The following is a 14,241-nucleotide window of genomic DNA, read 5'->3' as shown; positions in this document are numbered from 1 at the left end:
TGACAGAAAAACACAGAATTGTTGACATTTTTGCACAAAAGAAAAACTGAAATATCACATGGTCCTAAGTATTCAGACCCTTTGCTGTGACACTCATATATTTAACTCAGGTGCTGTCAATTTCTTCTGATCATCCTTGAGATGGTTCTACACCTTCAATTGAGTCCAGCTGTGTTTGATTATACTGACTGGACTTGATTAGGAAAGCCACACACCTGTCTATATAAGACCTTACAGCTCACAGTGCATGTCAGAGCAAATGAGAATCATGAGGTCAAAGGAACTGCCTGAAGAGCTCAGAGACAGAATTGTGGCAAGGCACAGATCTGGCCAAGGTTACAAAAATTTCTGCTGCCCTTAAGGTTCATAAGAGCACAGTGGCCTCCATAATCCTTAAATGGAAGACGTTTGGGATGACCAAACTCTTCCTAGAGCTGGCCGTCCGGCCAAACTAAGCTATCGGGGGAGAAGAGCCTTGGTGAGAGAGGTAAAGAAGAACCCAAAGATCACTGTGGATGAACTCCAGAGATGCAGTCGGGAGATGGGAGAAAGTTGTAGTAAGTCAACCATCACTGCAGCCATCCACCAGTCGAGGCTTTATGGCAGAGTGGCCCGACGGAAGCCTCTCCTCAGTGCAAGACACATGAAAGCCCGCATGGACTCCAAGATGGTGATAAATAAGATTCTCTGGTCTGATGAGACCAAGATAGAACTTTTTGGCCTTAATTCGAAGTGGTATGTGTGGAGAAAACCAGGCACTGCACCTGTCCAATAGTCTCAACAGTGAAGCATGGTGGTGACAGCATCATAATGTGGGGGTGTTTTTCAGCTGCAGGGACAGGACGACTGGTTGCAATCGAGGGAAAAGATGAATGCGGCCAAGTACAGGGATATCCTGGACGAAAACCTTCTCCAGAGTGCTCTGGACCTCAGACTGGGCCGAAGGTTCACCTTCCAACAAGACAATGACCCTAAGCACACCGCTAAAATAACGAAGGAGTGGCTTCACAACAACTCCGTGACTGTTCTTGAATGGCCCAGCCAGAGCCCTGACTTAAACCCAATTGAGCATCTCTGGAGAGACCTGAAAATGGCTGTCCACCAACATTTATCATCCAACCTGACAGAACTGGAGAGGATCTGCAAGGAGGAATGGCAGAGGATACCCAAATCCAGATGTGAAAAACTTGTTGCATCTTTTCCAAAAAGACTCATGGCTGTATTAGATCAAAAGGGTGCTTCTACTAAATACTGAACAAAGGGTCTGAATACTTAGGACCATGTGATATTTCAGTTTTTCTTTTTTAATAAATGTGAAAAAATGTCAACAATTCTGTGTTTTTCTGTCAATATGGGGTGCTGTGTGTACAATAATGAGGAAAAAAAATTAACTTAAAGGATTTTAGCAAATGGCTGCAATATAACAAAGATTGAAAAATTTAAGGGGGTCTGAATACGTTCCGTACCCACTGTATATAAAAGATCACCGTGCTGCTCTAATGCTGTAATGACATCTCTGCTGTTAATCACGGTTCTGTCCATCCTCTTTCCACCCATCTATTTGGAAAAGCCAAACATAATTTCAGTGTCACACTCCTCTGTGTAGAAACTCGACTTGTCGGAAGGCTTGGAGGTGAACAATCTAAGTAACTAATGTGTAAAGGTCACATTAAATAAATTCTTCTACAAGCGTAGTCTTAAAAAGATCCAGGCATGTTGCTCTAGGTCTCTTCCTCCCATAGGCACAGTTGTTTGTGGGGTACATAGTACGTAAACTGGTAGCCCTTGCTGCAGCTTTTAATGCCACATTTATAGGGGCTTCCCCGACCAGAGACATCCCTGTTCCGACAGTATTTGAGCAGGCAGGGGTACCACTCCAGTCTGAGGTTGTAGCTACAGGAGCAAGGCTGCCACAGGTCCTTCACAGTCCCACAGCTCTGCAGGCCTGGCAACTCCACTGGTTGGGGCTCAAACATGGAGCTCTCCATGCCTGCACAGAGAAGAATCGAAAAATGATATGCTGTAGTTAACGATCATTATGCTTAAAGCTATGTTGGTCAGTCAAGCATTACAAATGCAGATGTGTTTCATTTGCAACACTAATGCAACATCTGTACAAGGTTGGAAAACATTCAATTAGCTTTTCAGATGGAGATACAGATGGAATGGATATTACTCCCCAAATTTCCACATTCAACCCTAACCCTAAGTGTTACAGAAGTCTTTTAGATCAAACAGTTAGATTTTATTTTAGCCATACCTCTAATGATAGTTAAAGATGATATTTCAGGTAGAGAAATGATCAAGCTAACTCAATCCTTAAAATGGGAATTACTATGTCATTAATATATTTAAGCCTGTCAGGTTTGGTAGGAAGTAAATAAGGGACGCTGTAAGCATGCTTGCCTCTGTCCAGCCAGTGTTTGACATCAGCCTCGCGCGTGTACACGGCCTCGCGGGCGACGCTGCACATGTTGTGGATGTGGGCGCTGAGCTGCCATGTCCGTGTCAAGTTGACCGCTATGTTCATGCTCAGCATCTCCGTGCTTTTTTTCTCTTCTGCTGTGCGGATGGCTTGGGGATTTTTCTGCAAGGTGAGTTGGATAAAAAAAAAGGAAGCTTTTAGTTTTAGTAGCAGCATTGTTCTTTGAAGCAGGATGTTTTCAGTCTTTTGTCACACCTTTCATTCATATTCACACATTCAAGACCTTGCCTGCTCTCCCAGGACTGATCATCAAATGCCTTTACAGCCTTGTTCCTCCGAGATCTCCCTTTAAAAACTAAAAATCATACCCTACGCAACACTTAGCTAAAAATGGCGTTAACCCATGATTTCAACTCCTACCAACATCTACACCACTCCTCGACACTTCTGAGCCTCACACCCAGCATTTGCTAACTTTTCTGCATGCCATTCCGTCTCGCACGCAGTCAAGTGCTCCGACATTAAAATTATACTCTTTTGACTGCAAGCTCAATGAATGCTTTAAAAGCATGTGCACTATGATTGCTTTGTATACTCGTTAATACAGTCAACAGCAGGCCCATGTGTGAACAATGCACAAAGATGGAGACTTTATACGTGTCTAGAACTAAGCTGCACACAGACGGTGCATACTGTGCTGATGGTCACTTTGTGCATGTAGCAAACCAAAGTATATTTTGGCCTTCACTCACAACCTTTCCACATTAATGAGTAGTACAAGACGGAATCTGCTTGCACAAAAATCCAAAGAAATGTCTGCAGATAAAAAAAAAAAAAAAAAAAAGGTCTGCAGATTTCCACAGAATTGCGAAATCTGTTTTACATAAAATTTCTACATATCCCCAACCATTTGCATGTTTGTTTATTAAATATTTTGGCAAATTTGATGATGCCTTTAGCTACCAATAAGAGTTTAGTACTGTCAGCTCCATTTAACCAAAGTTCCTTTCATTCAGTCAGTCCACTTGGTGGCCATCTTGGGAATGCTCCTGGCCAGCTCTTTTCTATGGATACAAGCGACATACATGTACAGCTCCTATCAACTTCAATGGGGAAAGATTAAAATCCCCAATATGGTTTGTCACGATTATGCTGAAATAAAAAATAAAAAAATCTGACAACAATTGTCTAATTAATTGTGCTTCTTTAGCTCAGAATACTGAAGGAGAAAAAAAAGCAACTTCCAGGCTGGTCCAGCTAATGCACACTCACATTTTTTATTTAACTGACATAGGGTTGAAATGATTAGTCAACGTTTTTGACAACAAAGAAATTTCTAAAATGATTTTGTTGTTGAATAGTCGTTTGATCTCACTTAACATAACATGGCACCATATGAGGCACTAATGATGGCGCGTGAGAGGAGCAAACCCAAGAGAGGAAGAATACTCAGCTCACAATCCAGATGCAATCCAAACTTTCCAAACAGCTTCAAGTGATGTAGATCACAAAGTATGAGGGAATTATAATACAAAATAAGTAAATACCGAGGCATTGTCGTCGTGAAATAAAGCAGAGATGGAGATGGAATTCCGCTGAAAAAAAACTTGCATGTCAGAGCGTAAAAAAACGAAACACCCCGGCGTTATTTCTTTAATGTATCATTTGTGGGTCATGTAAATATGCAAAAACTCTAAAACTGGCATTTCTCTGTACGGTCAGTGCCACTTCTATGAGTCGCATGAAAGAGACTCAATCTAAGGGGGAGAGATTGAAACTGCACCCGGCTGATGCATACTCTGGTGCAGGGATGCCCGTCTCACGCAAGAGGGTTTGCTGTACCTAGATTATAGTGTGATGGCTCACGGCGTATTGCATCATAATAGGTCACTGCGTGTTTCTTATCATAAAGAAAATCAATAATACACAGCTCAGTTATGAAGAGAGTTTCTTTGTAGTGAGTTAAAGATGGATTAAAGTGAACAAAGGTAAGAGGGTATTCTTAACCAATACACTGCAACAGAATATGTTTTTGATTTGTGTTTTTTGGCTTGTTTTCCAATATAAATATCTAAAACTCCTTTAAAACAACTTACATTAACTTTAGGATCTATACTGCAGAAGAAATTGTTATCGGAGAATGTTGAAAATAATATTAAAAATACAAATATATTAAAATATCTAAAAATCCTTTAAAAATTATGCAAGTGCTTTTTATTGTCATTCAACCATATACAGTTAGTACAGTACACAGTGAAACGAGACCACGTTCCTCCAGGACCATGGTGCTACATAAAACAACATAAGACAAACACAGAACCACATGAGACTACACAGACAAAATAACATACCTATATAAAGTGCACTTGCAAACGTGTGAAAAAAGTACGGGACAGTACAATAAATTACTAAAAATTACCAGGACAATAGGCACAGTGAGAGACGGTGAGAGACAGTGAGATACGGTGAGATACAGTGCAACACCAACCAGTGAACAGTCGTGCAAAAAGATGACAGTTTCAAAAAATGCCAAATTTAAACATAACATACTATGAGATAGTGTTCTATGCACATAACAGTTATTGGAGGTAGCAGCCAGGTATAAAATGACAATAAATAAAGTGCAACTCAGGACACATGTTTGTGTGTGTGTGTGTGTGTGTGTGTGTGTGTGTGTCAGTCCAGTCAATGAGTCTGATGGCTTGGGGGGAAGAAGCTGTTACACAGTATGGCCGTGAGGGCCCGAATGCTTCGGTATCTCTTGCCAGACGGCAGGAGGGTGAAGAGTTTGTGTGAGGGGTGTGTGGGGTCTGCGTATGCAGTGTTTTTGATGGAGGGAAGAGAGACCCCGATGATCTTCTCAGCAGTCCTCACTATCCTCTGCAGGGCTTTGTGGTCCAAAACGGTGCAAGTCCCAAACCAGGCAGTGATGCAGATGCTCAGGATGCTCTCAATAGTCCCTCTATAGAATGTAGTGAGGATGGGGGTTGGGAGATGTGCTTTCCTCAGCCTTCAAAGAAAGTAGAGACGCTGCTGGGCTTTCTTGGTAATAGAGCTGGTGTTGAGGGACCAGGTGAGGTTCTCCACCAGGTGAACACCAAGGAATTTGGTGCTCTTGACAATCTCTACAGAGGAGCCGTCAATGTTCAGCGGAGAGCGGTCACCCTGTGCTCTCCTAAAATCAACAACCATCTCTTTTGTTTTGCCCACATTCAGAGACAGGTTGTTGGCTCTACACCAGTCCGTTAACCGCTGCACCTCCTCCCTGTATGCTGACTGGCGTCGTCTGTTGAACGGTTTGGACGATACGCGAACTGCAGTGGGTCTTGTGAGGGGGAAAGCTGGGTCTTAACGTGCCTCATGACGAGCCTCTCGAAGCACTTCGTGATGATGGGTGTGAATGCGACCGGATGGTAGTCGTTGAGGCAGGACAGGTGGCCTTGAAGCACGTTAGAATGCCGGCGCTGCTCAGAGAGATGTTGAAGATGTCGGTAAGAACATCTGCCAGCTGGTCTGCACATCCTCTGACCACTCTGCCAGGAATGTTGTCTGATCCAGCAGCCTTCCGTGGGTTGACTCTACATAGAGTTTTCCTCACATCAGCCATGGTAAGACAGAGCACCTGGTCGTTGGGAGGAGGGGTGGTCTTCCTCGCCACCACATCATTCTGTGCTTCAAACCTAGCGTAGAAGTCGTTCAGCGCATCTGGAAGGGAGGCATCTTTGTCACAGGCAACTGATGTTGTCCTGTAGTTGGTGATGGCCTGGATGCCCTGCCGCGTATCGCCGTTGTCCTGGAAGAGACTGTGGATTCTCCGGGCGTGTGCGCGCTTTGCCTCTCCTGGGACAGTTTTGCCCTCGCTGTTCTTTGGGCAGCCTTGTCACCTGCTCTGAAGGCGGTTCTCGAGTCCTCAGCAGCGCACGAACCTACGCAGTCATCCACGGCTTCTGGTTGGAGCGTGTGGTGATGGTCTTGGAGAAGGTGACATCATCAATGCACTTGCTGATGTAGCTGGTCACTGATGCTGTTTATTCCTCCAAGTTGATAGAGTCATCATATATTGCAGCTTTCCTGAACATGTGCCAGTCAGTACACTCAAAACAGTCCTGAAGAGCAGAGATGGCTCCTGCTGGCCAGGTTTTCACCTGCTTCTGGAGCGGTTTTGTGCGTCTGATGAGCGGTCTGTATGCTGGAATTAGCATAACAGAGATGTGGTCTGAGTAGCCGAGGTGGGGGCGGGGCTCCGCCCGGTACACGCCTGGGATGTTTGTGTAAACAAGATCAAGCGTTTTCGCCCCTCTCGTTGCAAAGTCCACATACTGATGGAATTTAGAGAGCACTGTCTTGAGATTTTCATGACTGAAATCTCCGGCGACAATAAACAGTCCATGAGGGTGAACGCTCTGCAGTTCGCTCAAAGCCCCATACAGTTCACAGAGTGCTTTGTTAGCGTTAGTGCTGGGGGGAATGTAAACTTCGGTTATAATAACAGTGGTGAATTCCCGTGGTAAATAAAAAGGTCTGCATCTAACAGTCACAAGCTCCACCAGCGATGAGCAGTAACTAGAGACTAGCATAGAGTTATTGCACCATTCCGCGTTGATGTAAACACACAAGCCGCCACCACCATGAGTCTTACCACAAAGAGCAGCATTTCTGTCGGCACAAAACGAGACGAGCCCGTCTAGCTGAATGGTGGCTTCCAGAACTCTGTCGCTGAGCCACGTCTCCTTGAAAAAGACGCGACATTATCTAAGCCCACGCTGCGTAGTCTGCTGGAGTTGGATGTAGTCCAGTTTATTGTCCAGGGAGCAAACATTTGAGAGCAGGATAGACGGGAGAGCCGGCCGGCTAGGGTTTGTTTTAAGCCTAGCATGGACCCCCGCCCTCTTGCTGTGCTTTCGCTTCCTCGCACACCGCTTACGATAGCCACGGATAAGTGCAATGGAATGTGGCAGCTCGGTAGAGAGAGAGCCACACACAGCTGCAGTGTGCGCGTTTGTGTTCTGTGTCCTTTTGTTTAAGTTTTCATTAAACCATTATTTTGATATTTCAAATCGGCTTTCCCATGAAGCTAGAAACCTTGTTACGGTCCTCTTTATTGTTAGTTAGCACGTTTAATGCAACCTTTTAACTCGAGGCACATGCTGAATATTCAGTTAAGAGCTAATGATTAATTGCATTAATCACCCCAAAAAGTAGAATAATCATTCTAATAATCATTAGATTAGTCGATTGTCAAAATGGTCGTTAGTTGCAGACCTAATCTGCCAGGTGATGCCCCTATCAAAAAGGTGATTGGCTCTTTTACCCATTCCGCTGGACTTCCTTTTCTATAATTCCAATTTCTCCCATTAATTTTCATACAAGTGGTCCATCTCAGCTAAACCGTTTCTGATTTAACTCATTTTACTATGTTTAAATCCCTTTCACAGAATTCTGCAGATCTTCCCACAAAATCTGCCGATTCCATCTGGGCCTGAATAACTCCTCCCAGGCCTGTCAGCAGCCTCTGAGGGGAACGGAGTGAAACAGACTGACCTGTCGGAGTTTGGCCATGGACTCGCTGGGGATGATCTCATTGTGGTTGAGGCGTGTGATGAAGCACAGCGCCTGGTACTGGTTCTGACCTCTCTCCAGCTCTCCCAGGATAAGCGCCCGAAAAATCTTCACATCCTGTGAAAAAGACATGTACATTTATGTATTTTTATCCAAAATTATTTAAAGTACATTAAAGGTATACATTTTATCAGTAGGCCTTTGTACGTTAACTGGGAGTAAAACCCATGACATTGGGGCTGCTAGCCTCATGCTCAACCAGTTAAGCTACAGGAATGCCATCCTAATTATACCACACCTTCATTATATAATTTACTTATAACTAAAAATACTAATATGTCTTGATGTTGGCTATGTGTGTGGCTTCAACAACCTCTGCATTTATTATTTTTACTAATTCAACTCTTGTTTTTTTTAGCTATTCTAATTTAGCCCCTGACCTTCATGCTTACAGTCAGATCCCCATCACAAGATTTGTATTGCATCTTATCCCAGAACAACAGAAAGTCACCATATATTTCAACACATCATTGGGTTGCTGTTAGCAACCAAACCAGAGCTCTGGCAGCACCTCTATGCCTATAAAGACTTCCATGTAAAGGCATTTAGGAAAACCCACAAGAGAAGAGCAAGGCCACAGACGTGTCAGCCCATTTATCAGCAACTCCTTGCTCTGGCATCCCTATGGCTCTGCCAGATGAACGAACGAAACAAACACACACACTTCTCCTTACTCTCTCCTCCTCTTAGTTATATATATATAAAACTCTTACACCAACCCCTATGCCTAAACCTAACCTACAAAAATAAACCATGGCTTTACTACAGTAACCATAGTATAAAAATGGTCATAGTCATGGTTACTACAATTTTACTATAGTAAAACTATGATTAATTTCTGTTAGGGCTTCACCCTAACCATAATCAAAGGCGCGATACAATTTAGAAATGACAATGTAGAAATGACAATGTAGAGCCGCAGAAAAAGCCATCCTCCCTGGGCCTCGGACCAGGATGGAAACATGTGCAAATGACAGACCTTGCCCCTTACCCGGATTAACCTATTTTTTTAACCCAGCAACACTGAGGAAATCAACCTTTTAGTTTTTATTTATTCTAAGTAGTAGTATTAAAGGAAATATTAAGAGTGGAGACATGAAACAGGATGGGCATAAGAGTGGGATAATAGGTGGACCTCAGGTCACTCACACACAAAAGTATATTCGTACCGTCATTACTCTCTGCACCAATACAAATGATGCATTTTGTCATAAATTTCTATGTGTGACACGGAGGAGGCCGTGGCCGGGCCGTGACAATGCACACCAGGTGCGGAATTGTCGTAATCAGCTGGGAGGGGGATAAAGATGAGCCGGGAGTACCAGTTCAAGTGAGAGAGAGAGACACACATACATGGCCGCAGAGTGTGTGAGTTTATGTTTCTTTAAGTTCTCTTATGTCATTAAAGTTATGTTAACTGTTCTGCTTGTTCCCTCCGCCTCCTTGCCCATCCTTTACCCAATTACATTGGTGCGTAAACCCAGGAATGAGGATGGATGCTCTACTGCATAGTCCTCACTGCTGCCATCCTGACAGGTGAGCATCCACAGCCATCTGCCTGGGGAAGGTGGAGTCGCTGCTGGTCACCGAGAGACGGAGGAACAGCTGCCATCCGCCAGAGGTTGGAGGAGTGGCTGAGGACCAGGCGACAGCGTGACCAGGGACCGGCAAGCCAGTTTTCTATCTCTCTCTCTCTCTCTGTTGCTCCACCTTGCTCTTTCCCTCTCCTCTTCTATTCCAGGGCTCCAGAAAGGCGGGGAAGACCTGATGGCAGGCACTGCCAGAAGGTCAACACCCCCCAGCCAGACTACAAAGGATGAAACTTTATGTTAAAAAGCTATTCCTCATTTCCTAAAAGGAAGAAAAACATAAAATCGAAATACCTCACAAGAATCAATACATGAAAAAAGCTGATCTTGAATTTCTTGAAATCTTGAGTGGGAAGCAGCAGGAACTTATTGAGGCGAAATTAAATTGATAGAGGAGGCAGACCTGGTGGAATTACGGCTCGGGTGACAGAACAATCAGCAAACACAAGAGGGAGGGATTGAGCAGGCAGCTGTTATTTTAAGCTGCGACACTATAAGGACCTCCCAGTCGGCAGACAGGCGGATTGGTTTAAGAAACGGAGAGAGAAGGGGGTGTTGGTGGGGGGAACTGCTCTAGGCACTCTGGTTAATTACAGGGAAGTTTTGACATCACTTCTTTGCAACCACCTTGCTGAAAGCAGGGATAAACCCAGGAGTGAAGCAAATGGATTACAATTCTCCCTGTGCAAGCTGACAATACACAGAAAATGCATTCACACCTGCTAACATGTGACAATCGCACCATAGTTTACAAAGGTTGAGCTGATATCGGTAGCTCAATCACTGATTTCCCTTTACAACCTGCCCTTTATCTTCAAAGGGCAGGTTGTAATTGCTTGACAATTTCCTCTTTCCTTATCTGGAGTGTGTAACTTTTTCATTTTACCACAATGCTGAGTGTCTCTGGGATCCTGTTACAATTGTCTGGTTGACCCCTTTCCATGTAGGAACATGTCTAAGACAGATTGGTGTGTAAACACTTAAATCAGGCAGCTCCGCAGTTAATCTCTCTGATTCTTCATTCTTTCAAAAATAGTAAACACAGGTTACAACATACCCACTGTGTTCCAAACCTTGAGCAGCTCCACCAAAATAGACCAAAAATGACCAGATTAGAGACTGGTCAAATTGTGGCGCCAAGAGACAGTATTGAAGAAATATATGCCATCTCTGAGAGCAATACAAACATTAGCTTCTGTTCCTGGTCTGGCATCCTGCACCGGGATCATGGTGTGTTTGTTTGGAATATGCTGACATCTCACTGGGTGCTACAGCAGCGGCACAAACCCAAAGCTTGGCACTGCTCACACAGTCAGTTCCAAATGCTGCTTATTATACCATAAAATTTCCCATCATAGATGAATGAAGTAGATGAGAGGTTATCACTGCTGTACCTCCAAGCTCAACCTGTTTCACAGGTTAGACGAATGGCCATAAGAAAGTTGTTTACATGGATAACAGAAAGCTGCTCATTAGGAGGCGATATGCATGAAGAATGTGAATCTGTTTCTCTCCCACACTTGTATAGCTTCCAAAGATATGGTAGGGCCACACAATTAATCTGAAAACTTTACGATTACGGCTCTCACGATTATGTAATCGTGAAAACTGACGATTACAGCATTCAAGTCTACTCCTGTTGCGTTAATGGTTTCCATTTAGAATGTGTTATTTCAGTGGTTGAGTTTCTAACCAATCCCAGACGTGTGCGTTGAGAAATGAAACTGCAATGGCCAGAGATGCAGTGGGTCTACAGTACAGTCCTATCTGTAATGCCAACCAATCCTTATGTGCAAGTTTTGAATAGTCTGACATCCAGATACTTGCTTTACAGTCTATTTAATCTCAGTTTGCGATGGCACACAAAAATTAGTGCTGAAGAACATCACCTGACACGCGAAAAGAAGCTGTAGAACAAAGATGTGCAATTTTGAATTATTTTAAATTCATTAAATGTTGCCCGTTTTATTTATCATAGGTAAACAACACACAAACGAGCAACAAGACAAAACTAAAATTATCCCTGACCGTTATCATCAAGGTACAGAAAGGTTCTAAAAAAGTGATTTATAGTGTTGTTTAAACAGCTATATTTATTATGAGAGCAGAACAGGAGAGTTTGTATATTGGTGCATTCCTTGATTTTTGTGTGCAACTTAAAAATAAAAAAAAAATAACAGTTGTATTGATGTATTAAGGAAGCTACAAAGTTGCTATATGACCCACAACTGCTGTTGGTAGATTGAAATTTTAACAAATCACACAAAAAAAATAAAAAAAATAAAATCGCAAACAGGCTGATCTTAATTTCCAACGTGCAACCGCTGTGACAGATTTGAGGCCAAATATGATTTAACAATGATCTTATGCGAACAAGATCACCATACTGGATTTTAAATGCAGTAAGGAAGTTCAACCTAAATTGGCTGTTCAGTTTGACCATTGAATATGTCAAATATTATAATTTACTGGATGTGGGACAATAATTTAAAGCAATAAAGACACGTATTGCATGTCTGATGGTAGTTTTTGATTTTTATGCCACATTTTTCAGGCTTTGGGAGTGTGTTAAATGTGTGAGGATGTGTATACTTCAGTACAGGCATACTGACTGAAGTTAATACTGTTTTTCTTTTTTTTTTCAATAGTTCAGAAAGAACCTACAAATATAGTTATTTGACATATATAAACATAGATATACCTTTATAATAACTTTAAGTAAAATTAACAAATATTGTTACAGTATTTAATGCTTAAAAAAAAGCCCATAACCACCTGATGCTCTGAAGAAACTGCAAGCACAGTTTCCTGCTTAGTGACACCACAGTAATTTAATCTATTTATCGTCATTAATAAACATGATTACAATACCCAGGGCAATACTCAACAATTATGATTTGTGTCATAATCGTGCAGCCCTAAGATATGGAATAAACCACTGGAATCATATGGATTATTTTTATGATTAATTTGTGTGCTTTTGGAGCTTCAGAATCTTGGTACCCATTCACTTGCATTGTGAGGACCAACAGAGCTGAGATATTCTTGTAAACATCTTCACTTGTGTTCAGCAGAAGAAAGAAAGTACTCAACTGGGATGGCATGAGGGTGAGTAAATGATAAGAGAATTTTCATTTTTGGGTGAACCATTCCTTTAACCATGGTAAAATCACTGTAAAACTGTGGATCTGGATTTGTGATTTATATAAGATTAGCTCAAGTCACATTTCTTTGTGCCTCTTAAAAATAAAATGTTAATAAATGTGTTAATTGAAAATAAGCGAGAACAATGGACTGTGACAAAAGTTTTGTTTTGTAAATTCTGTCACGCTTAACACTACCATGGAGTGGCATTGATGAATGATTTTAAAAACAATGCAAATTAAATGTGCCACATTAAAGATGTTTGATTTGTGTTTAAGTGCTCTTTCTGCTTTCTTTTGCAATAATTGGCATGAAATATACCTTCAGTGGAATTGCTTAAGATGCATGTTTGGAATATAATGCCTATGTTGTCATTTTTAAATCTTAGTGCTGTCCAACACATCTCAAAGAGGCAGCCAACAGAAAAGTGAGTTACATATAAGGAGAAAACAACACATTGGACGGAACACTGTAGACCTACTTGCACAGGAAGCGTGCACAGGAACGCATTAGTAGTGTAAATTGTAACAGGCTGCATACATTACATATAAACACTTGGATGCATTACCATATCCAAAATGTGGGTTAACTACTGATTGATCTCTTATAGAGGAAAGTTGTTTGATGAAGGCATACAACTCACATCATCCTCAACAACATTTTCCCAAAAGGCCTAAAACTCTACACAAGTAAGTGAACACAAAGGCTTCTAGAATGCTATTCATAATGCAACACACAAGCGGTCTTGGTTCGGGAAGTATTTTTCCCATTAATTTTTCCCATAGGGATTTCATAAAATCTTAAATACAAGATATCCAAGCAATTAATCAAACAGTTAACATTTGTTTAAACATTTAATCAACATTATAAACTTGGATTTGAAGCAGACAAATATTTGAAAATTGGGCAGAAAGAGAACGGTACAAGAGCGTGTATGTCTTTCATGAGGGAATGAACTACAATTCCATGAAGAATGGCGAATTATGTAACTGAACTAAAAACGATACAAAAAATATCTAACAATTATTTACATTTGTAGAATAGAAAACAATATATTTCAATTTCATTGCATTCAGATAATATTTGAGAGTGTAGGGGAGACCAACTTGGTTGTGTAATTTGCAGTGTGACTTTTGCATGAAGGTTTTAAATGATAAATCTCACATTAAAGTCAAACAAAAATTATCAAACGGTCACTGCCTGTATATGCGCTCTGCCTGTGTTGGTATATGATTCCATGTCATGTACGTGGAGTTGCACTGCTGAATTTAAATAGCCTCTTTGGGGTGCCTTGATTTTTAAATGGTTTAAAATCAAATGACATTGAACTTGTCTAATTATTGTACTTAAGTCTGCACACCAAAGGGAAAAAAGAAAACGTATCCGTTTATCAAGCATTGAAACTTTGCTTTGTTAAAATAAACTCGGAATCATGAAACCCAATGCAGGTGTTTCAAGATACAT

At 41.7% G+C, this 14,241-nt stretch overlaps 1 protein-coding gene across 1 annotated transcript in view; it reads right to left on the bottom strand.

Annotated features, from left to right (window-relative positions):
• Positions 1 to 1,404: 1,404 nt before the first annotated feature.
• The window catches only part of oafa (OAF homolog a (Drosophila)), a 29,094-nt gene continuing 16,257 nt past the window's right edge, over positions 1,405 to 14,241 (bottom strand). The window contains exons 2-4 of the mRNA XM_052110453.1: positions 7,967 to 8,101; positions 2,407 to 2,587; positions 1,405 to 1,990 (exon numbers count right to left, since the gene is read on the bottom strand). Of these exons, the coding sequence (XP_051966413.1) occupies positions 1,722 to 1,990; positions 2,407 to 2,587; positions 7,967 to 8,101 (585 nt within the window). The 3' untranslated portion in view covers positions 1,405 to 1,721. The remainder of the gene's footprint in view (positions 1,991 to 2,406; positions 2,588 to 7,966; positions 8,102 to 14,241) is intronic.

This window comes from Xyrauchen texanus, chromosome 38 (genome assembly GCF_025860055.1).
Source record: "Xyrauchen texanus isolate HMW12.3.18 chromosome 38, RBS_HiC_50CHRs, whole genome shotgun sequence".
NCBI classification, from domain to species: Eukaryota; Metazoa; Chordata; class Actinopteri; order Cypriniformes; family Catostomidae; genus Xyrauchen; species Xyrauchen texanus.
This window is presented reverse-complemented; position numbering and strand designations above follow the sequence as displayed.